The sequence below is a fragment of the Lepidochelys kempii genome, chromosome 21 (genome assembly GCF_965140265.1).
Source record: "Lepidochelys kempii isolate rLepKem1 chromosome 21, rLepKem1.hap2, whole genome shotgun sequence".
NCBI classification, from domain to species: domain Eukaryota; kingdom Metazoa; phylum Chordata; order Testudines; family Cheloniidae; genus Lepidochelys; species Lepidochelys kempii.
In genome coordinates this window covers 18446860-18471402 of record NC_133276.1, presented here as the reverse complement: position 1 = coordinate 18471402, position 24543 = coordinate 18446860, and the positions used below count along the sequence as shown (strand labels likewise).

Sequence of the window (24543 nt, the reverse complement as noted above, 5' to 3'; positions counted from 1 at the left end):
AAGCCCCATTTCTGGAAAATTGAGTGGGTGATATCTGATCTGAGGGACCACTCGTGTCCCTGGAATGAGTGGCTGAGGCAGTCTGCCAGCTCGTTCTGCACCCCAGGAAGGTATGACGCCTGCAGGTGTATGGAGTGTGTGATGCAAAAAACCCACAGGGCGAGGGCTTCCCGACAGAGGGGAGAGGAGTGAGCACCACCCTGTTTGTTTATATAAAACATCGCTGCGGTGTTGTCTGTGAGTACTGATACGCACCTGTCCTGGAGACGGCTCTGGAACGTCTGGCATGCCAGGCGAACCACTCTCAACTCTCGGACATTGATGTGCAGCGACAGCTCTGCCTGGGACCAGAGCCTTGGGTTCTGACAATGCCCAGATGAGCTCCCCAACTGAGCGCCAAAGCGTCCGTAACCAGGACAATCGTCAGTTGGGGCTTTGCGAAAGGTACTCCCACACAGACCATCTGAGGATGGAGCCACCAGTGGAGGGAGCTGAGTATTCGCGGGGGGAGGGTCACTACTGAGTCCAATGGATCCCTGCCCTGCCTGTGCACCTGTGCTAGCCACGCTTGTAGAGGTCGAAGGCGGAGCCTGGTGTGTCGCTCTACGTATGTGCAGACTGCCATATGTCCCAGAAGCCCCATACAGTTTCTGGCTGTGCTGGTTGGGAAACGAAGGAGGGTATGAATAATGTCAGAGATTGCTTTGAAGTGTAGCTCTGGGAGGAATGCCCTCATGACCGTAGAGTCCAGGAGGGCTCCAATGAACTCTATCCTCTGAGTGGGGGTCAGGATAGACATGGGTACATTCAGTGTAAGGCCCAGCCTGAGGAACTTGTCCCTGATCAGGGATACATGCTGCACTACCCTTCTTTGGGATGCTGCCTTGAGAAGCCAGTCGTCCAGGTATGGGAAAACCTGGACCTGGCGCCTGTGGACAAACACTGCCACTACCGCCATACACTTGGTGAAAACCCGAGGGGCGGTAGAAAGGCTGAACGGAAGCACCCTGAACTGGTAGTGATGGCCACTGACTATGAACCTGAGAAAATGCCTGTGAGAAGGGATAACTGAAATATGGAAATACACATCCTTCAAGTCGAGGGTGGCGTACCAGTCTCCCGGCTCCATTGAGGGAATGATGGTGGCCAGAGAGACCATGTGAAACTTCACCTTTTTTTATGTATGAGTTGAGGTCTCGCAGGTCCAGGATAGGCCAAAGCCCCCCCTTGGCTTTGGGGATAAGGAAATAACGGGAGTAGAAACCCTTGCCCCTGAATTCCTGAGGGACCTCCTCTATCACCCCTAGTGCTAGAAGCAACTGAACCTCCTGTAAAAGAAGTTGCTCATGAGGGACGGGGAAGGGGGTTGGGAGTGCGGTAGGGAGCAGAATTGGATAGAATATCCTGCCCCTACCATGCAGAGGACCCAGCAATCTGACATGATCTGAGCCCAAGCCCAGTAGAAGCGGGAGAGTTGGTTCACAATGGGACGGGAAGGATCCGGTAAGGCGACTGGTGCGCCGTCCTCGTGCGTAACTTCAAAAGTTAGGCTTAGGGCCAGGGAGCTGTTTAGTCGAACGCTGGCCTTGGCCCAAAGAGGGCTGTGGGTGCCTCCTATTGTTTCTGCCCCCCCCTTCTAGGCGGGTCCCACCTAGGGGGTCCTTGGTAGAAGCGAGATGGGGGCTGAGGCCTAAAAGGTCTTCTCTGAGGTGTAGGGGTGTGATCTTAGCGTGGCCCGTGAGTCCTTGAGGCTGCGTAAACGTTTGTCTGTATTTTGGGCAAACAGGTCCTCACGGACAAAGGGAAGGTATTTTGGACCTCAGGAGGGATACCCGAGACCTGGAGCCATGCACTATGTCTCATAGTGATGGCGGTGGCCATAGCTCTAGCTGCTGAATCCGCCCCATCGAGGGCTGCTTGAAGAGCAGTTCTAGAGACCACCCTGCCTTCCTCCAGGAGGGCTCTGAACTCCCTACGTGAATCAGTCGGGAATAACTCCTGGAACTTGGCCAATACTGACCAGGAATTAAAGGCGTATCAGCCTAGCACTGCCTGTTGGTTAGCTATTCGAAGCTGGAGACCCCCAGTTGAATAGACTTTACAGCTGAAGAGGTCCAGCTTCTTTGTGTCACGTGACTTAGGAACAGAACCCAGTTGACCCTGCCGCTCCCTATGATTTACAGTGTTTACGACCAACATACCTGGCTGGGGGTGTGTAAAAAGGTGCTCACAGCCCTTTTGTGGTACAAAGTAATCTCTCTCCACACCCTCAGCCGTCAGTAGTATAGAGGCTGGAGTCTGCCAAAGCACGTTGGTGGTGGTCTGGATAGACTTTATGAGGGGCAATGCAACCCTAGAGGGACCCTCCGGGGCGAGGATATTTACTATGGGGTCTAAGTCCTTGGCAACTTCCTCCGCCTGGAGGTTAAGGTTAATTGCCACCCTCCTAAGTAGGTCCTTGACAGCCATTGGTGGTAAAGCGGTGGATGTGCCTGCCACAGCCTCATCAGGCGAAGAGGAGGAAGACGTTCCCAGAACTGGGTCCTCCTGCCCCTCCGGCTGTCTAGAGGCCAGACATGGTAACTCAGGAGGCCTGACAATGACCCGCTGAGTGGCCTCTATTGTTGGTGGAGTGGCAGCTGTGGCTGATCGACAGTCACATCCCGTGTAGGGTCCTCCGGTGCCTTAGGGGAGCGGTGTGCCGTTGATGATGCTGATAGAGGGGCACGGGGCCCCGACACCGGTCTAGACCCTTGGCCTTGTGTCTGATGATAGGCCCAGGGGGTCCAAAAGGGCCATTGTACTGTGCCTTGCCATTGGGGTGGCCAAGTGGCTATGGGCATCTCTTGCTCCACCAGCCGATGGTGCCGGGAACGATGTCAGGACTGAGATCGGTAATGACTGCATCGGGACCGTGAAGATTCGGCCTCGACTCCAATGCCAACCACGGTGGAGTGGAGCCCGATGGTGCCGGAGAACGGTAGCGAGGGGATAAACACTGGCGCCATAGCATCATGGGTTTACCACGGTGCTGGAGTAGTGGTGGTGCCATCATCGGTGCCGGCATCGCTGTCCCCAATGGTGCCGTAGCCATCGGAACCGCCATCATCGGTGCTGCCATTATAGGTACCGACATCGAAGGCAAAGTTGTTGGTGGTATAGCAGCGCCCCTCGGTGCCGGGCACTCTGCTACGGTTGGTACCAACGCCGGTAGCTGAGTCTGCAGGCCCGGATCTCACACATGCGGGGCCGGGTACTGTGACATCATATCAATGAGGTTGCAGGCTGCCTCATAGGTGTCCGGAGTGGAGGGGAGGTCAAGCTCTTCCTCCAATTGCCCATGGGTAGGAAAATTTATTCCCGCCAGACTCAAGGGCTTTGCAGCCGGGCCTACACTGACAGCGTTGGCTCTTGAGGGCCTTGCCGGGGGTGTCCAACTGGAGGACACACCCCACTGTGATCACACTTCAGCTTCCTGACAGGGGAACAGCCTCTGTCTGGCTTCTTTTTCTTATGTGGCACTGGAGAATGGGATTGGTGCCTACGCGAGGCACTGGCATTGTGTGCTGGGGAACGGTGCCAGTGGCTCCTTGCCGGGTCCTTCCTCAGTGCCGGGACATCCCGCACCGAGGCTGGCGCACTGCATACTGAGGAGACTGGAGTCGGTTCCATCTGCGGCTGAAGGGCTGACTCCACCAAAAGGAGTTTCAGGCAGTAGTCCCGCTCTTTCTTTGTTCTGGGTTTAAAGCCCCTGCAAATAGGGCACTTATCTGTTTGGTGGCCCTCGCCGAGACACTTAAGACAATCGGCATGCAGCTTACTTGTGGGCATAGGCTTCCTACACCTCTCACACGCTTTAAACCCCTGCGGCCAAGGCATGCCCCAGTGCCAGGGAGAGTAGAACGAAGGGGGGCGGGGGAACCCGCTGGGAGAACAATAACTACAACTATTAACAACTTGAATAACTATCTACACTGAAGACAAAGGAAACCACTAGGCTAAGTAACTTGCGAGCAAGCACTAAGCTGTTCCAACGACCGTCACGGGCGATAAGAAGGAACTGAATGGGTGGCGGGTCGGCAGGGTCATATATACATTGCCATGAGGGCACCACTCTAGGGGTCTCCACTGTCGACCTGATGGGTACCGCTAGGGAAAAGCTTCTGGCAATCGTGCATGCGACATGCACACACACCTATTGGAATGCACATAGGCAATCACTCGAAGAAGAATCCCATTTACTGAAATGGACGAGACTGCAAATTCATCTTTAATATGGAGTGGAGGTCCATGGAGACTCTGTTGCAGCAAACATTATTCCCTCTTGACCTTAGCAGTCAGCTCCTGGTCACACTAAGGCTCCAAGGCTGCCCACCCCCAGACACCCCCAGTTTATAAACTAGGGTCTGGGAAAAGGTTAGGAATGTTTCCAGTTGCTGCAACAGTTTAGATTCATAGCCAGGCTAACGAGCAGTGTCACAAGCACACCTCTGCTCACACTGTATTTAAGAATTTGATATGGGAAGTTTGTCTGCACAGTTAGTCTTTGTTTCTAGTTTAGTTAGTTAATGAAAATACAAAACAAGCCTCCTCCAGTCTGAAGAGAAACATGCAGTAAACTTACAATATGCAAAATGAATGAGGAGTACTTGTGGCACCTTAGAGACTAACAAATTTATCTGAGCATAAGCTTTCATGGGCTAAAGCCCACTTCATCAGATGCATACAGTGGAAGATACAGTACGAAGATCACACACACACACACACAGAACATGAAAAAATGGGGGTTGCCATACCAACTCTAACGAGAGTAACCAATTAAGGTGGGCTATTACCAGCAGGAGAAAAAAAAACTTTTGTAGTGATAATTAGGATGGTCTATTTCAGACAGTTGACAAGAAGGTGTGAGTAATAGTAGGGGGAAAATAAGCATGGGGAAACAGTTTTTAGTTTGTGTAATGACTCATCCACTCCCAGTCTTTATTCAAGCCTAATTTAATGGTGTCCAGTTTGCAAATTAAGTCCAGTTCTGCAGTTTCTCGTTGGAGTCTGTTTTTGAAGTTTTTTTTGTTGAATAATTGCGACTTTTAGGTCTGTAATTGAGTCTCCAGGGAGGTTGAAGTGTTCTTTAACTGGTTTTTGAATGTTATAATTCTTGACATCTGATTTGTGTCCATTTATTCTTTTGCGTGGAGACTGTTCGGTTTGGCCAATGTACACGGCAGAGGGGCACTGCTGGCACATGATGGCATATATCACATTGGTAGATGTGCAGGTGAACGAGCATCTGATAGTGTGGCTGATGTGATTAGGTCCTATGATGGTGTCCCTTAAATAGGTATGTGGACAGAGTTGGCAATGGGCTTTGTTGCAAGGATAGGTTCCTGGGTTAGTGTTTTTGTTGTGTGCTGTGTGGTTGCTGGTGAGTATTTGCTTCAGGCTGGGGGGCTGTCTGTAAGAGAGGACTGGCCTGTCTCCCAAGATCTGTAATCAGACATCAAGAACTGTAACATTCAAAAACCAGTCGGAGAACACTTCACCCTCCCTGGAGACTCAATTACAGACCTAAAAGTCACAATATTCAACAAAAAAAACTTCAAAAACAGACTCCAACAAGAAACTGCAGAACTGGACTTAATTTGCAAACTGGACACCATTAAATTAGGCTTGAATAAAGACTGGGAGTGGATGAGTCATTACACAAACTAAAAACTATTTCCCCATGCTAATTTTCCCTCTACTGTTACTCACACCTTCTTGTCAACTGTTTGAAATGGGCCATCCTGATTATCACTACAAAAGTTTTTTTTCCTCCTGCTGATAATAGCCCACCTTAATCGATTACTCTCATTAGAGTTGGTACGGAACCCCCATTTTTTCATGTTCTCTGTATATTTATCTACCTACCTACTGTATTTTCCACTGCATGCATCTGATGAAATGGGCTTTAGCCCACGAAAGCTTATGCTCAAATTTTAGTCTCTAAGGTGCCACAAGTACTCCTCGTTCTTTTTGCTGATACAGACTAACAGCTACCACTCTGAAATATGCACAATGCCTCTAAAATCTTTTGCAAAAACATTTAATAAAATATTAAAGCCAATTTCAGCTTTTTATGGAATTAATACCCACAGCAGTGAGGTGACAACTTAGACATGAACTCTGTGCACTTGTGGATACAGTTTAGAGTTCTTACCTCTAAAAGTGAGTAAGGGGAGTTCTCTTTCAGAAATGTATTGGCTGCACACTCCTTCCAAGCTTGAACATCTGCCACTAAAGATTCTAGCCTTGGCAGGTAGTCCAGATGCACCGGTATAGATCGACCTCTCGCCACAAGTTCCACAAGTGTGTCTAGCACGGGTACACGTCCTCCAGCCTAATGAATTAGAAATGAAGAGATGCTTGATTTGTACAAGACAAAAACAGAACAAAGACATTTGAATCAACTGGAGTGAGATTTTGTAAAACAGAATCTAGGCTCTTTATTCACCTATTGAGAACAGTCCTATTTATGATTTTTTTTTTCAATTTTTGGCACCAGTTTGTTATCTGTGTTTTTTAAATACCCTAATAATAAAAGTACATGTTCAAACTGAAAGCATTAAAAAAAGGACAACTACAAAATAACTCCAGGCAAAAAAGACTCCCGCAGCTGAAAGGTCCCAGCACCCACACCACCATGCATCCTTCTCTTCTGGAAAGCAAAGGAATTTTGTAGCATGCCCTGAAGGTAAATCAAATCCAGTCTATGAACATCCAGTCTATGCATATCATAGCAGAGTAACATTCCAAAGCAGAGCTCCCCTTAAAAGCAGCTCCTGTTCATTTAATTAGGGGTCTACAGATCAAGTGGCTCTATCAATTGGAAGCCTGGCAGAACCACATAAAGGAGAGGTGATTTCTGAAACAGGCAGAATTAAAACCATTTAGGACTCTACAGGTTACAAACACCTTAAATTTCATCCAGAAGTCAACTGACGAAAGATTGCACAGCACTGACACTATGTACTCCATATAGGAAACAATGTTCGCTGCAAGTGATTCAATCAAATTCACTATTTCTAAAAATGTAAGAGCTTAAATTAAAGGTGCTGCCACTCAACAGGGCCTTCTCTTCATACCCTTCAGTGTGTGGAATGTCAAAGCCCCCAACTTAAACATTAGAAACCAGGAAATGTTCAGTTAAGATCTCCCCACATGATAGCGCCAAAAAAGTTAGTGTTATAAGAATAAACAGAACACAGACTTACAAAACGCAGGAAACGCACACTCTCTTCATAGTTTCTGTTAAAAGGTAAATTTTGCAGCCTCTTTAAAATCTCTAAGAAAAGTATACTGGACTGAGAATTAGTGGTGAGGTCAGGGTAGAGTTTGTGGAGTAAATCTGAAGTCATCCGAAAAAAAAGTTCCCAAGACAACGCATCCTAAAAACTGAGTTATTTTGAACAGCTACTAAAGCCCTCTAGTCTTTTTTTTTTTTTTTTTTGCTCATACCAATCATTGCACCACCCTCCCCCCGAGATCTAGTACACGGTACGAAGAAGGTGGCCCATAATTTGAAACATTAAACGTGGAATGAAGCAGCACTCTTATGTTGCTAACAGAATACCACACAATTCAAAGGTACAAGGGGGAAGAGTAGAGAGCACAGGAGTCTGTGTAGTCTGCCAGTAGCACGTTAATTCCAGTCTGTAATTCTAAAAAATAAGGTCTAATAAATTATTGTATTTCACATGTTAGATGTTTTCAGTACCATGCACTAAGCTCAGCGAGGGGTGTCCAGTGATACAGGTTTCTTGTGCTTCCTATCTCTGTTTTATCCTATGTGCAAAAAAATGGTTAGAAGAATTTTGTAACTTAGAAAATAGCTCAGTTTTTGGGTTCCTGCATCTTGGCATACTACTTTATGAGATGATTTTCAACTTTCCCCAAACTCAAGCTCATCTTCCAGTTTACAGGCTGATGTAACTTTAGATGTAAAATTGTATGGATGCACAAAATTTGGCTTCTAGCAGAAGTTTTGCCACAATTTTAAGTACTAAATCTAGCTGTTCGGTACTTATCTAACCCCCATTACTGTAGAAGCCGAGCTTCTCACAATCTTTAACATAATTATCCCCACAACACCTTTTGAGGCAGGGAAGTATTGTTATCTGTATCTTACATGGCAGAGTAGGGAACTGAACCCTCGTTTAAGAGCCAGGCTACTGCCTTAACCCCCGAACCATCCTTTCCCTTAAAGGGAACATATCCCTTGTATACACTTTACAAAGGATGTTGAAAAACTGAAGAGAGTTTCTAAGTATGTACATGGGGAAAGAAGGTTTCTGACATTAGGAGGCCCTTTAAGTTTAGAAGATGACAGCACAGCAAGATCCAACACTTGACATTTGAAGCCAGAAAAATTCAATTTGGAAATAAGATGCACATTCTTAACACTGAGGATAATAAAAGTTTCCCGTGTGAAGTGGTTAATTCACGGTTGCTTTAAATCTTTAAACTGAGACTGGTTGTCTAAATGATATGTTTTAGTTTAACCACAAGTTATAAAGCAGTACAGTAGGGAAAAATAATTCCTTCTACCACAGGAGTTAACTGGATGAAATTCCGTTGTGTGTGTTTTACTGAAGGCAAGATTAGATGATCACCAGAGTCTCTTCTGGCCTTAAAAATCTATGAATCTACAATAGGCAACTCCTACTTTCCGCACTAGCAGCAATTTCTGAATAGTCTTAAGGAATAAACATCCAGATCACGTGATACTGATCTGGTAACCACTGTACAAGTTGTTCAGCCACACCATTTGAGCCAAAGATGACAGAATGTAGTTCCAACTGCCATGCTTCTCTAGTGTGGAGCAATTTTTGCCTAGTATGATAAAGTATCACATAGTAGGATATCGGCTAAGGCAGAAAGTCCAAAATTCTGGTTGTCAGCACACTGCATACTTTCAACTCGCTTGGGAAGCTCACTGTCAGTGTACTCACAAATCAATCAATTCTATTAAATACAGAGTATAAAGAAATGATAGCCATCAAGTATGGACAAAAAAATCACCAAAAGTAAAACATAGGACATAGGTCATAGGTCATAGGACAGAAGCTTCAGCCAATTCCTGACATGACTTCCAACAGTGAATACAAAATAAAATATGTAAGAGGAAAGCCATTCATACACCATTTCTACACTAGGGACATTTACCAAAAATGCCCACTGGTAGCACTTCTGGGGGAGCTCCAGTGCAGACAAAGCTCTCAAGGGCCAGACTCATTCCTACCACTGAGTCCATCAGACTTGTTTTCAGAATGTTTAACTGACACATGTATAAATGGGTCCTGTCAGAGAAGCCTTCTCTATACAAATGGGAATATTAAGAGTGTTAGAAATGAGTAAAGGATTGTAAAATCTTTTTTTTTTAACCTCACTTTTTATCTGACATGAACAGCTGCTCATGTTATCTATTATTATCACAGTAATTCCAAAATTAGTTCATGTTAGAATTCTGATGTTACTTGTCATATAATGCATATTATATATGCACAACTAGGATGTTAATTTAAGAATGACTGGGCCATAAGCAAAAAACTACACAGATACAGTATAAATATGCTTTTTAAAATAGTCATCAGACAATCTCTGAAAATAATAGGCAATCCCTAACATTAAAATAATGACCAGAGTAAGCTAGAAATAAAATAGTCTTAGCAACATGGCTTTTACCAGCGAGGATTTTTTGTAGCTAGATAATGGTACAAAAACTATAGCAGTGTTAAAATATAGTGTCATAATTGTTACCTGGTGGCTGTGAGAGACTTATATTAAGGAATGTTTTGCACTATGAATATCCCCAAATGAATAACCAACAGGAACATTTTACCTACCTGCAGGGCCTCCACTTCCTGTAGCCAATCTCTGGCCTTCTGTACAGCATCTTTCAGAGCAATGCCATTTGGGAGATAGGCAGGAATCTCCTCTATCTCCTTGACTGCTGCCGCAAGACTGCTTACTGACTGTCGTGGTCTACGTAAATGATACATACAGCCTACTCAAAATGTGATACAAAGTAATTCATTTTAGCTTTGTTATCGCAAACTACAAAACAAATATTGAACTGAATTAGGGATGAACCCTATACACACACACAATTCTAAGAATGAGACTACATTCTTACCACTATGCTGTTCAAGGAGCTGTTTCGAAAGGAGGAAGGTATACCCAACACTACCAGTCAATTTATGTCTTTGTAATATGACTAGGATTTTAATAATAATAATGTACGGCACAATACCTAATTTTTGGCTATCAAGTAAGTCATTACTGCAGTGACATTTGGGAGTGCTAACATTTTGATTTATAAATAATTCATTTAAAAAACTGGTATTTTTGTAATAGTTAAATTCAAGCTAAAACTAGGGACAATTTAAGAAAAGGACCCCACACCCCAAATCCATGCCCCTCCACAAATATCATACACTACATAAGCAAAAAAGGGCTGTTGGACTTATTCCTCTCACTTTAAAAAAAAAAAAGTTTTTTTATGCCTGAAAAAGGTGAGCAATATGGATCTCAGTCTAGGGAAAAGTAGACAGAGACCACTAGCCAGTGACTTAAATGCCAACTTGGGTCGTTGTAGCTAGTAACATAGAGGTGAAAGACTCAAAGTTACCCAGAGCACTGTAAATGAGTTTCTGTCCCAGAGCTGACTTTTTTTTTCCTTTTTTTTTTTTTAGAAAAAAGGGACTGAGCAGAGATTTCGGTTCAGCGTACCCACTACACTTGAGATATACATTTTAAAAGTGTTTTTTTCCCTGCATCTAAAAGGATTTGGCTAGGTACACTGAAGAACTTGAAAAGAAAGCCAAGGAGAGGTTGTTCACCACAGTATTTGTTTTTTAACTGTGTAAAATGTAAACATTTCACATGAGTGTCCTTCAGTGCCTGTGAAATCACTTTGGTACATTTCCTGGTACTGAATTATTGAGTATGTACCACAAGGATTTCACAGAGAGAAAAAAATGGTTGGTTGTTTAAGACTACTTAAAGCTTATCTTGGGGTGATTGCTGCCTTGCACACTCAGGCTAGGATAGTGGGGTTAGTGGGGCCATCTGGTACAAATTTATGTTTAACTCCATTGGTTTTTAATTTGTTGTTCACCTTTAGCTAAAAAGAATAAAGAGAGTAAACTCACTGTAGCAAATGAAGGTGTTAAAACCTTGTTTACTCAAAAAGCTGCTGTTTGATTCTGGAGTGCCTTATGTATTTTGAAAAGAGTTGTCCAAATTGGTTTAAAAGAAAAAGCAGTGTATTACATGCATCCTTTTTCTTCTCATCAGAGTTGCAGTGATCAATCAGGAAAATTTGGGTGTTTATTTTATAGTGTTTATACATTTCCATGAGGGAGATTTAACATAACATCTAAAATTCCATAAACCTTTGAATGAGAGCCTGAGCATCTGTCAGAAAGTTCCAAAGGCAGGAAATTTTTAGAGATACAGCAGATTCACCCTTAACTCAAACCTGTCAGCTAACAGTAGGGGCTTCAGAAAAAAATATTTATTTGTCATGATGCTATTAAATATGTATATTCTGCAATTCATAACTCAGTTTTGTTGCTTACAGGCACAATTTCACCTATAGCTCTGATTTTTTGTGGGATCAAGCCAAACTTATTCTATAGTTTGTGCTTTACCATCACAGTTCTCTTAAATAACAAACAATGTGACCAGTACAAGTGTGGTAAGAAGTGCTCGAGTATTTAAATAATTATGAAGCCAAGGAACTGGGAGCCAAATTCTGGTCTCATAGAATCTGCACTTAGCATACAGCTTTCAATTCCATCTTAATGAATGTAACAAATGTTATTTCTTCCTTTATATTAATTACGCTATATTGAGAGTGAAATGTCCAGCGGCGTCCTTTAATCACAGTGAGGAGGTATTCCATCTCAATTCCTCCTCTCTCCATCTTTAGCCCTGGTCTACATAGGAGAGTTTTACCATTTATACTGATATAATTACAATTACAGAAGTATAAACCACCCCACTTGGATACTCTTATTCCAGTATAATAGTGGGGTTTTTTTTTTGGTTTAGCTTACATCGTTTCTTAAGTAACATAAGCTAAATCAAAAAGGCCCCTATTATTCCGGTATAAGAATGTCTACATGGGGGACTGAAACCAGTAGAACCACACTGGTTTAAATTCACATCTTAGCTTATAATTCACATCTTAGCTTTATTGTGTAGACAAGCACTAAGATTTGAAACACCGATGGAGGAGTAAACAATTGAATTGATCTGAACCTTCAACTGTTTTTACAGGTCCTTTCCATCTTCCCCTCCCTTCATTTGTTCATGTAAGATATATAAACAGCATGGAATTGTCCTTCTGCATATCATCCAATATTACAAAGTTCCATGCAATACCTGATACAAACTAAGTAACGATACACTAGTATACTCATGCACTCATAAAAATGAAGAGGAAAAACAAAGGCAAGAAGGTCAGGACCACATGTGAACTGCCTGCTTTTTGGGTTACCAAGTGAAAGATGCAACACTAATTGCACCTATTCCCAAACTCTAAGACTCAGTGTCTACCTGGCCTTTATCAGATTTCTGGCCTTGTCATCCCAGTGTTCAGACACAGTAAGAAGTTCTTGCAGTTTAGCCATTGCTTTCTCAACTGCTGAATGAGGAGTCAGCCCAACGCCTGAGTCTATGAGTCGTCTCATATCATCCAGGGTAAGGGAGCTTTGATCCAAGCAAGCTTGCTGTACATCTTCCAGCCAGCGTGCCTGCTCCAGACGGATCCGCAGTTCTGCTAGCTGTGGAAGATCAACATCAAACTCAAAGCTGACATTCAATAGCTCCTGCAGTTCTGCAGCACTGGGCATTTCTTCAGAGAGAAGTTTTTGGCTATGCTGTTGGAAAGCTTCCACACGATTAAGAAGATCCTGAAACACACAACAGGAAGTATTAAAACGAAAGGTGAAAACCACTGTCAAAGCTTAAAGCTCCTATACCCAAACACCACTGCCATCTTGGCTGTACCGTGAGTTAAAGCACTGCTAGTAGAATTTGCAGGCAAACACCTCACTAAGGCCATGTCTGTATGTACAGCGTTGCAGCGGCACAGGTGCACTAAAACAGCTGTGCCACTGCAGCGTGTGTGATGAAGACGCTCTGTGCCGACAGGAGCTCTCCCATCGGCAGAAAAAAACCCGCCCCCGTGAGCAGCAGAAGTTATCCTGGCAACACAGCTTGTTCACACAAGTGCTTATGCTGGTGTAATTTATGTCAGATGGGAGGTGGTATATTCACACCTCCGGACGACATAAGTTATGCCGACAAACTATAGTGTAGGCATAGTGTATGATGCAAGGAACGCACAAGGCAAAATAACCTTGAAATGCTCATCCTGTTCTTAATACCTTGGGATTTAGAATACTTTCATAAATAGCGTATCAGCAACATTAAACAGAACTTGAGTCCTTCCACTTGTGAATTCCTGTTCTAGACTAGCTGTTCAACTGTATGCAGTCTTAAGAACATTTTATTGCTATCTTTATTATTTTAAGTGTTTTAGTTCCTCCCGCTCCTCTCTAGAGCTCTCAAAGTTACCTTCAGTAATGGAGTCTGACTGAGGACACAGGGTAGAGCATACAGCTGTCTCACAAACAACCGAAGCTCATTCACAGTCAGCTGATTTGGGGATTTTCCTCCACCAGAACGATATCTGCAATTACATATAGGCATTTCCAGATTGTCAGAGGTCACTAAAAACATACCCCAACATTTAAAATTTTAAGTCTACTCATGAATTTTCAGAAACTTTAGCTCAGAGATTATACATGAAAAGCACGATCTTCAAAGCATCTAAGTGAATTAGGACTTGTCTATATGCGAAACTGAATGGAAAAAAAAGATGCCCACCTTTTCATAACTGTTGTTCTTTGAGATGTGTTGCTCATATCCATTCCATTGTCGGTGTGCACGCGCCCATGTGTGCAGTCATCGAAGACGTTTACCGTAGCACTATCTGGAGGGCTGGCTGTTGCACCCTCTGGAGTGCTGCACTCATTCCACGGTATATCAGGCGCTGCTGGCCCTCCGCCCTCTCAGTTTCTTCTTCTCAACAACTCTGACAGAGGGGCAAGAGGGCGGGTAATGGAATGGACGTGAGCAACACATCTCGAAGAACAGTTTTTTCTTCTTCGAATGCTTGCTAATGTCGATTCCATTGTAGATGACTCACAAGCAGAATCCTCAGAGGTGGGCTTGGAGTTCACAGCCTTGCAGCTTGGAGCACTGCTCTGCCAAAACCAGCACCATCATGAGCTTGCTGGGTCAGTATATAGTGCAAAGTGAATGTGTGGACAGACGACCAGGTCATAGCCTGACAAATTTCTTGGATTGGCACTTGAGCAAGGAAGGTAACTGAGGACACCTACGCCCTAGTCGAGGGAGCCATCATGATTGCTGGCTGGTGCATCTTTGTCAGCTCATAACAGTAGCGGATGGAGGCCGTGATCCAGGATGAGATTCTCTGGGTAGACACTGAGCAACCCTTCATCCTGTCTGTGACAGCAACAAATAACTGTGTAGACTTATGGAATGGCTTCGTTCTATCTATATAGAAGGCCAGAGCCCTTCTGATGTCCAGGGTATGCAGCCTGAGTTCCTCATCTGTCACATGAGGCTTTGGACAAAGGATATGTCTTGATCTGTATGGAACTGGGAGATGACCTTGGGCAGAAAGGCCGGATGCGGACACAGTTGGACCTTGTCCTTATAGAAGATCGTATAAGGCGATTCTGACGTGAGCACCCTGATCTCTGATACCCTACAGGCCGAAGTTATAGCGACTAAGAAGGAGACCTTCCATGAGAGAAGCAGGAGGGAGCATGAAGCCAAAGGCTCAAACAGGGGTCCCATTAGCCTTGAGAGCACAAGATTCAGGTCCCAAGGGAGAACCAGGTCCCGGATATGCAGGTAAAGGAGCTCCAAACCTTTCAGGAAGCGCGCCATCATGGGATGGGCAAAGACCAACCTGCCTTGAAGCAGAGGGTGGAACGCTGAAATGAATGCCAGGTGTACCCTAACTGAAGATAGCGACAGGCCCTGGAGCTTAAGGTGCAGCAAATAGCCCAGGATGTCTTGCAGTGGGGCCTCTTCCACATGAATGTGATGATCTGAGGCCAAACACGTGAACCACTTCCACTTTGCCATGTAGGTAGCCCTGGTGGAGGGTTTCATGCTGCCCAGCAGGACCTGCTGGACACCAGCGGAAAACTGCCGCTCGTCCCCACTTAACCGCGCAGTAACCAGGCTGTCAAGTGGAGTGCTGCTAGGTTCGAATGCAGCAGATTGCCATGGTTCTGGGACAGCAGAGCCGGCCAAAGAGGCAGCTGCTAAAAGACTCAGCAGCATGCTGAATCAGTGTTGATGAAGCCACACTGGGGCTATAAGGGTGACTGTCGCTTTGTCTTGCTTCACCTTTAGCAGGACCTTGTGGATTAACGGCACCTGCAGGAAGGCATACGTCAGTGCTCCCGACCACCGGTTTAGGAAGGCGTCCAACAGGGAGCCCTTGTCCCTGCCCTGCTGAGAACACAATATGTGGCACTTTCTGTCCTGCCTGGATGCGAACATCTCCACGTGGGGAGTTCCCCACTTGCAGAAGATTAGGCTGACCACCTCTTAGTGGAGCGACCATTCGTGGTCAGAAGAGAAGGTCCTGCTGAGGAGATTGGCTAGGATGCTCTTGGTTCCAGGCAGGTGAGTGGCTACCAGATGAATGGTGCGCTGCACACACATGTCCCAGAGGCTGAGAGCTTCCCAACAAAGGGTTGAAGACCTGGCACTGCCTGCCTGTTGATGTAATACATCGCGGCAGTATTGTCCTTCAGGTGGGGCAAGAAAGCCTGGTAGGGCAGGCGAACTGCTCTGAGCTCCCGACATTAATATGAAGGGCTAAATCAGCTTGTAGCCAGTGGCCCTGGGTGTTGAGCTCCCCCAGATAGTCTGCCCAGCCCAGATCTGATGTCGCCGAGACCAGGGTAAGCGACGGAGATGGGGTTGTGAAGGGAACTCCTTGCAGCACCGACTTGGGATCCCGCCACCAGTCCAGAGACAAGACGACGTGGCTTGGCACCACTGTGTCCAGGGAGTGCCAGCTGGGGATCTAGACTGAGGCCAGCCATGCTTGCAGAGGTCTCAGATGAAGTCGGGCATAGCTGACCATGTACGTGCACACGGCCACGTGGCCCACCAGCGGCAGGCACATGTGGGCCGTGGTGAGCTGGCTCTTTATGTGGGAGATCACGTCCGCCATGGGCTGAAACTGCACTTCCGGAAGGAAGGCCCTGGCTCGAATGGAGTTGAAAACTGCCCCGATGAACTCTATGCTTTGGACTGGTGTTAATGTGGACTTCTCTGTATTTATTAACAGGCCCAGGTCGCTGCAGTCACACATCTGTTTGGTCGGAAAAAAGGTCAACACCATGAAACAAGAGGTCGTGAATACCTGGGACAGTCCGGCAGTCTGAAGCCAGGAACTGCATAGCATGACCACTGCCGAGGGTACCACCCGGGCAGCTGAATCAGCTGCGCCCCAGACCATTTGGAGGGAGCACCAAGCCACTGCAGTCTCCTCCTCCACCAGAGTTGCGAACTCTGGGCCGTCTCCTGAGACATGGAGTCCTTGAACTTAAGGAGAGTGTCCCATAAGTTAAAGTTATAGTGACCCGAAACTGGAGGCTGGCCATAGAAAAAAACTTGTGACCAAACAAATCCAGCCTCTTGGCCTCCTCATTCTTAGGGGTGGAACTGGTGGGCCCCTGTTTATCCCTCTTGTTGGCTACATCACCTTCATATTGGTGCACACAACAAAATTCATTTAGTGGGGGTGGGGCTGAGGGGTTCAGAGTGGGGGAGGGGGCTCTGGGGTTGGGCCAGGGATGAGGGGTTTGGGATGCAGGAGGGGGCTCCGGCGGTGAGAGAGGACCCCCTCTCCCTCTCTCTCCCCACAGCAGCACGTGTGCCGCAGGGGACAGGCACCTCTCCTTGCCACAGCAGCTCCAGGGCTGGGGCTGTGGGATAGGTGCCCCTCCCCCGGCAGGTCCAGGGCTGAGTTGGGGCTGAGGAAGGGGCGCCCCGGCTGCAGCAGGTCCCTTAGCTGGGTGTATAAATACTCAAACCCTTTCGTAGGAATGAAGTACTTCGTTCCCACCCTCTTAGAGGTGGGCAGGATGGAGGACCGGGGTTGCCAAATGGTCTTGGCAATTTTAAGGACCCCCTTGACATGAGTGTGACGTCGGCTGGGATGGATGCTAAGAGCACATTAAACAATGTGTCCGTCTGCTTCTCCATTTCCTCTGCCTTCAGACCCAAGTTTGATGACACCCTACGGATCAATGCCAGATGCTCCCTGAAATTGTCTGGTGAGCTAACTCTGGAGGGGCCCGCCTCTGCCTTGTCTGGGAAGGATGATGATGATTGCACCACTGTGGGAGGTCTGGCAGTGTCCTCACCCACCACGAAAGGTGGCCTCAGAGTGGGTACTGGCTCATCACCCGCAGCAGCTACTGGAGCATCCTGCACCAAACCTGGTGCCATGGGTGCTGACTTCGGCCTCTCCAACGCAGTGACTGAGGGCTGGCGGGAGTGTGGCAACGGCATGATGGGAATACCCCAGGGGTTCCAATAAGGTCATTGGGTTGGCCACTGGCCCTGCTGCCAGGCTGGCACTGATGCTGCAGATACGCCCTCTGGAGCCCAATCAAGTTGCTGTCCAGGCGAGGGGCTGAACTCCTCCTCCAAGGGGGAGACGTCGTCACCCTTCAGTGACCAAGACGGGGCAACTGGTGCCGGGAGTGGTCTGACTGGTGCCGGGAGAAGGGAGAGCAGCGCCAGGTTAGGGAGAGACCTCGAGGTCTCGGTGATGGCGACCGACAGTGCAACAAAGACCGGGTCTGAGGAGATCATCTACACCAGGTCGCGAAGACGGGGATCAGGAGCCCGGTGCTGATGATTCATAGTGGCGAACCAGAGACCTGGGCTGATGTGGAGACCAAGAACGTAGTGACCTAGGGCTCTGTCTTGGCTCTGGAGATCAGTAGTGCTCGCTTGTCTAGTGCAATGCCCTGTTGGGGGGGGGGTATAGCTCGGGGGGGGGGGGGGAGAATAGCTCAGTGGTTTGAGCATTGGCCTGCTAAACCCAGGGTTGTGAGTTCAATCCTTGAGGGGGCCATTTAGGGATCTGGGGCAAAAATTGGGGATTGGTCCTGCTTTGAGCAGGGGGTTGGACTAGATGACCTCCTGAGGTCCCTTCCAACCCTGATATTCTATGATTAACCATGTAGGCGGGCTTGCCCTCACAGGGAGCCATAGCCAGTTCCATTGCTACACACGGTGCCGGCTGCAGCAGGGATGCTCAAAACTCTCCAGGCACCAGGAGCTGAGAGGAGGTCAACTGTGGTCTCGACTTGGGCCTTTTACCGTTCCCTGGAGTAGGTGGCGGGTCCTTTTGTGGGGAGGAACTCCACGGGGCTAAGCCCTTTTGCAGGTCCAGAGTGGGTGTAAGGCCCGAACAGGGCTTGCTGGTGCCAACTTCTTTGTTTTCCTCTTCGACACTGTCGACGGGGATCAGTGCTGGGAAGAACCCGGCACTGGGGGTATGCTACATGCTGTGTCAGGCCATGCTGGCTCCGAGACGCATGTCGCGCTATCTCTGTGTCCGAGGATGAAAGTTCTTACAGATGTGATAGCGCTCCTTTATGTGGGATTCTCCGAGGCAGCTTCCACAACTCTCATGCAGGTCACTAACAGGCATAGGCCTGTTACTTGTGGAACAAGGCTTAAAACCCAGAGAGCGGGGCATGCCCTGCCTAGGGCATAGTCTGCCAGGACACTATCTGACTAAACACTTAACAGCTACTTAAAAACTGACTAACAAACAATTAAACTATTTGCAGTTAGAAGCACAAGGCTGAGATAGGAGAGAAAAATCGCTGACTGCTTGCTGAGCAAGGGACAGAGATGCTCCAACTGATCACCATGGGCAGTCAGCACCTGATACACTGTGGTATGAGTGTGGCACTCCGGGGGGCGGAACAGCTGGCTAAGGCAAAAGTCTCTGACGACCATGCTCGTGGGCATGTGCACACCTACAATGGAATCGACATGAGCAAGCACTCAAAGAAGAATAGCTATAGTGGAATAAACAATCCAGCAATAACTCTTCATGTGGACATACTATTCCAGAATAAATGTGATTTTATTTAGCTATTTCCTCTGCTTTAGAAGCACACTAATTATTCAGAAATAAAGTGACTTTTATTCTGCAATATAGTACTTCCTCGTGTGAACTCTACACAGTAGCCATAGAGGAACAGCTTTTTCCACAATGGCTATTCTGGTCAATTTCCCTATCTAGGCAAGACCAGAGGAGCACAGATCCCATTGATTCTCAATAGAACCTATACTCTTAAATCACTTAGTCACTTTTGAAAACTTTTAAGGGCTCTTATGCTGCAATCTCTACATTTTAATTTGCATTTTAAATCATCACATTCAATCAGCTGTTTGTGGGTTTTATTAGACTGGCTAGCATTTCTGCAGTCAAGCAGATAGTAACTAGGTCTGAGTGTCCTGAACGGAGTATGAAAGAAAGCTTATATACCGCCAGTTTGACTTAACTCCAGAACATGCCAGCTAATGTTCCAGTCACATCAGCATACCCTGGTGAGCTTTCCTGTTCCTCTGTTGTTAAAATAAATATTCATTTGTTTAAACTGTCTTATTTTAAATGGAGACTAATTTCCAAAAAAATTACATACAGAACAGAGTAAGTTTAAAAATCCACATTATGTTGAATGATAGGTAAGTAGCTTTTAAATTAATTCAAAGATCCATGTGTTCCAAGGGAAGCTGGACCTACACTCTGCAACTCTGTGACATATCAGACTGGAAGTTCTACAGCAGCTTCAGATAAATTCAGAAACAGCTACTTACCAGGAATTGCTCTTCTTCAAGAATCAACTGTTGATTCACACATGTGGGATTGTGCCCTGGCACCTTGAGATCACAGAACCCTCTTCAAAACAGTGTCTTTGGGGTTTCTGATGTGCCCCTTTGTAGCACCAAAAGTGCTTATAGGAGTACAGCCCCCAACCAGCTCAGTTCCTTCTTCTGAATCACAGAATCTCAGGTATATAGAGAACTCTGAAGTAAAGAGATGCAATAACTCTCAAAGAACAAACCAGTTATTAAGTATCCTTTCTTCTTCAGGGGCTTCTTGTGCGTACCCAGTTGTGGAAGATCAGTGAACAGCACTGCCCAGGTAGAATGAAGAGTTCTTAGTTGTAGTTTGTAGAATTGCTCTTCTACATTGCTCAGAGCAAGGTGCTGGCTCCAAAGGGCAGTGCTTGGCAGAAATGTGAACAAAACTCAGCTCTTGTCCTGTCCAAATAAAAGGCCAAGGTTCTCCTGATGTTGAGTGTATGGAGGATGGCTTCCATATTATCCTGATGAGGTTTGGGATAAAAAAGCCTGGAAGCTGAATAAGATGATTCATGTGAAATGAAGAAGTCACCTTGGGAGTGAACTTCAGATGTGGTCTAAGTGTGACTTTGTCAGAGAAGAACACAGTGAAAGGGGGATGCACCATCAGAGCCACTATCTCCCCTATCCTTCTTGCCAAGATGATGGCGATCAGGAATGCCATCTTCATGGAAAGGTGAGTTAATGAACAAGGGGCCATAGGTTCAAATGGCAGTCTAGTCAGCCCTTTTAGCACTAGTCTGAGATCCCATTGAGGAGTGGGAAATCTGGGTTGTGGGAAGAGGTTTGTTATGCCTTTGAGAAACCTCTTTGAAATTGGATAGGAGAAGATTGAGTAACCTACCTGCTGGTGGAAGGTTGCAATTGCTGCTAGATGAACCTTTAGTGAATGAATAGAGTCTCCATTACTTAGGTCTCAACAGGTAGTCCAAGACTACCGATAGGGTGGCTGAATTTGGGGTGACACCAGATCTGGAATCTCTTCCATTTTTGTAGCTAGGAAAGGATGTACCAACTGTGTAACAGCACCTCCTCAGAGCAAGATGTTTCTATATGCTGAAGCCATGAATGACCCATGCTTTGAGCCGCAGAATCCGCAGGCTGGGATGGAGAGTGCATCTCTCATTCTGCAACAGATGAGGAGTGATTGGAAGAGTCTTTGGTGGACATAATGCCAGATGTGACAGGTAAGTGTACCACGTCTGCCTGAACCAAGTGGGAGCAATCAGTATGATGTTTGCTTTTACACTTTTCACTTTCAACAGGACTTCCAGTAACAGAGGGAATGGGGAAAAGGTGTAAAGAAGGCCCTTCTCCCATGGAAGGAGGAGAGCGTCTCCTATGGAGAGTTGTCTGATCCCCCTCCCCCCGCTCTGGAGCAATACTGTGGACATTTCTTGTTCTGGTAAGTAGCAAACAGGTCTATTACCAGCGTCCCCCATAGTCGGAATGTGTTGTGCAGTATCCCCAAATCTATCTGCCATTTGAGATTGTGAGAGAATTTGTGGCTCCGACTGCCTGTAGTGTTGTGTATTCCTGGTAGCTAGGCCACTGATATTAAGATACTGTGGGAAATGCACCAGTTCCATAGTTTTAGTGCTTCCACACACAGGGAATGTGACCTGGCACCTCCCTGTCAGTTTATGTAACATGTGCACACTGTCCTTCATGAGATTACTTGACCCTGATGGGCATCGACATAAGTTTCTTTATACGGTCTCTGGTTTGTAAATCGAACAGTACAACGCTTGGTGGCATCTCACAGGTAGTCTGGCATGAGAAATGACTGATATGTCCACGGTCATATACTCCAGAAGGTGAAGACAGTGTCTGGCCAAGATTTGTGGGCTGGATTGTACTGTCTCTATCAGGGAGGAGCACCTTCACTTGAACAAAGTCGAGGTCAGCTCCTATGAATTCAAGTCTTTGTACCAGTATCAAAGTAAATTTTTATTGGTTGATCTGTAGGTCCAGATTTAAGAACAGGCCTCATGTGGCTTGGGTGACTCGCTGGGCTTCTGCATAAGACCAAGCCCTGAGCAGGCAATCATCCTGGGGCTGGTTTTGTTCAATATCTTTATTAATGATCTGGATGATGGGATAGATTAGCATCATCCACAAACTTGCTGAGGGTGCAAACTGGGGGCGGGGTAGAGAGGTAGATACGCTGGACTGCGGGGAGAGGTAGATACGCTGGAGGGTAGGGATTGGGTCCAGAGTGACCTAGACAAATTGGAGGATTGGGCCAAAAGAAATCTGATGAGGTTCAACAAGGACAAGTGCAGCGTCCTGCACTTAGGATGGAAGAATCCCATGCACCGCTAGAGGCAGGGGACTGACTGGCTAAGTGACAGTTCTGCAGAAACGAACCTCGGGATTATAGTGGACGAGAAGCTGGATATGAGTCAACAGTGTGCCCTTGTTCTCAAGGCGGCTAATGGCATGTGAAACTGCATTAATAGGAACATTGCTAGCAGACTGAGGGAAGTGATTATTCCCCTCTGTTCAGCACTGGTGAGGCCACATCTGGAGTAATGCGTCCAGTTTTGGGCCCTCCATGACAGAAAGGATGTGGACAGATTGGAGAGAGACCAGAGGAGGGCGACAAAAATTATCAGGGGGCTGGGGCACATGACTTACGAGGAGAGGCTGAGGGAACTGGGCTTGTTTAGTCTGCAGAAAAGAAGAGTGAGGGCGGATCTGATAGCAGCCTTCAACTACCTGAAGGGGGGGTTCCAAAGAGGATGGAGCTAGGCTCCATGTGGTGGCAAATGACAGAACAAGGAGCAATGGTCTCAAGTTGCAGTGGGGGAGGTCTAGGTTCGATATTAGGAAAAATATTTCACTAGGAGGGTGGTGAAGCACTGGAATGGGTTACCTAGGGTGGTGGAAAAATCTCCCTCCTTAGAGGTTTTTAAGGCCTGGCTTGACAAAGCCCTGGCTGGGATGATTTACTTGGTGTTGGTCCTGCTTTGAGCAGGGGATTGGACTAGATGACCTCCTGAGGTCTCTTCCAACCCTAATCTTCTATGATTCTATGAATACCCTGGGGGCCAAAGAGAGGCTAAATGGGAGGACTATGTACTGGTAGTCGTCCTGGCCCAACATAAATCTAAGTTAATGACTGTGACTTGGTATAATGGAAATATAGAAGTATGCATCTTGAAGGTCGAGAACCAATCTCCTTCTAGAGCTGCGATGATTGTTGATAGAGTGAGCATCTTGAATTTCTGCACTTTGACAAAACTGTTGAGTGCTCTGAGGTCGAGGTCCCGTATGGGCCTCCAACCTCCCTTTTTCTTCAGTATTAGGAAGTAGTGAGAGTAGAAGCCTTTGCCCCGGAGATGCATGGGTACCAGCTTTATTGCTCCTACACTGAGGAGATGGCTCAGCTCTGGGCGTAGTACACCCTTGTGAGAAGGGTCCCTGAAGAGGGAAAGGGAAGGGTGGGGAAGTGGATGGCATATCCAGTCTGGACGATTTCCAACACCCACTTGTGCCGTCAGTTGTCAGTGCCAAGCAGCTTGTACCAACGGCGATGTGGGCCTGACCATACGATCCACCAGTACTAGGTGTGCCGGAGTCAGTGCTGTTGGCTGCAATGATGTAGCCTTCCCCGGGGTGGATTTCCTATGTTTTTCACACCCTCTCAGTACCAGAGCTTCCTTGCCTGTGCCGAACGGGTCTTTGGGCTGACCGATTTGCTCTGTTGTCTTAGTACCTTGCGTGCCCTGGGCACTTGATTTACTCGGCTTCAGTGCTGATAGTACCAATGACAAATGATGGAGCCGGGGAACATTTCCAGCTCGATCTTGGCTTCCTGCAGGGACTCTCAGACTTTTTCTTAGAGGTCTTGACTGCGTGGCTCATCTCCTTGCAATCACCTGCCTTTGACGTAGAAGGTTGTGGTGATAGCTCTTGCTGGACTCTGAGGATTGAAGGGCCAACTCCATGAGCAGGAGTTTAAGCCCCTCAATTCTCTGTCCTTCACGGACCTGGATTTTAGCTCCTGGCACCAACCACATTTTTGTGGATTGTGCTGTTTCCCCCAAACAACAAACCCATTGAGAGTGTCTGTCTATTACCAGGATGGATTCTTTGCAGCTCAGACACTTCTTGAGGCCTGGAGAACCAGACATAGCTTTGTCCAGGGGGGTCCCCGCTCCTCCCCCAATGGAGTTGGCGGGAGGCAAACACTTTCTTCTTTTCTTTTTTTCCAGCAAGGCCAACTAAAAAAAGCCAAGGAACTTAAAGAAAAAAGGCAAATCTGCAAAACTATGGGGAGTTAATGATCCATGAATGGACAGCTCTCAGATTTGGCAGGGGTGGTTGAGAAGGAACTGAGAGGGAAATGCCCTTGCATGCTGGCTAGCCTCTTGGCGGGTGAGAAGCCGCATGTGCGGGACAGACTGCTATTGAAATTCTCCAGTTGGCAGCATGGGGGTCCACGCACACCTACAGTGGCGCACCCATAGGGAC

General features: G+C 46.7%; 1 protein-coding gene across 8 annotated transcripts in view; it reads right to left on the bottom strand.

The window, feature by feature from the left end:
* Positions 1-24543, bottom strand: part of KDM5B (lysine demethylase 5B) — a 179480-nt gene that overhangs the window by 39882 nt on the left and 115055 nt on the right. For all 8 annotated transcript variants that reach the window (XM_073319609.1, XM_073319607.1, XM_073319608.1 and 5 more), the window contains 4 exons: positions 13624-13738; positions 12601-12956; positions 9882-10020; positions 6197-6376 (listed from right to left, as the gene is read on the bottom strand). In XM_073319609.1, the coding sequence (XP_073175710.1) occupies positions 6197-6376; positions 9882-10020; positions 12601-12956; positions 13624-13738 (790 nt within the window). The remainder of the gene's footprint in view (positions 1-6196; positions 6377-9881; positions 10021-12600; positions 12957-13623; positions 13739-24543) is intronic.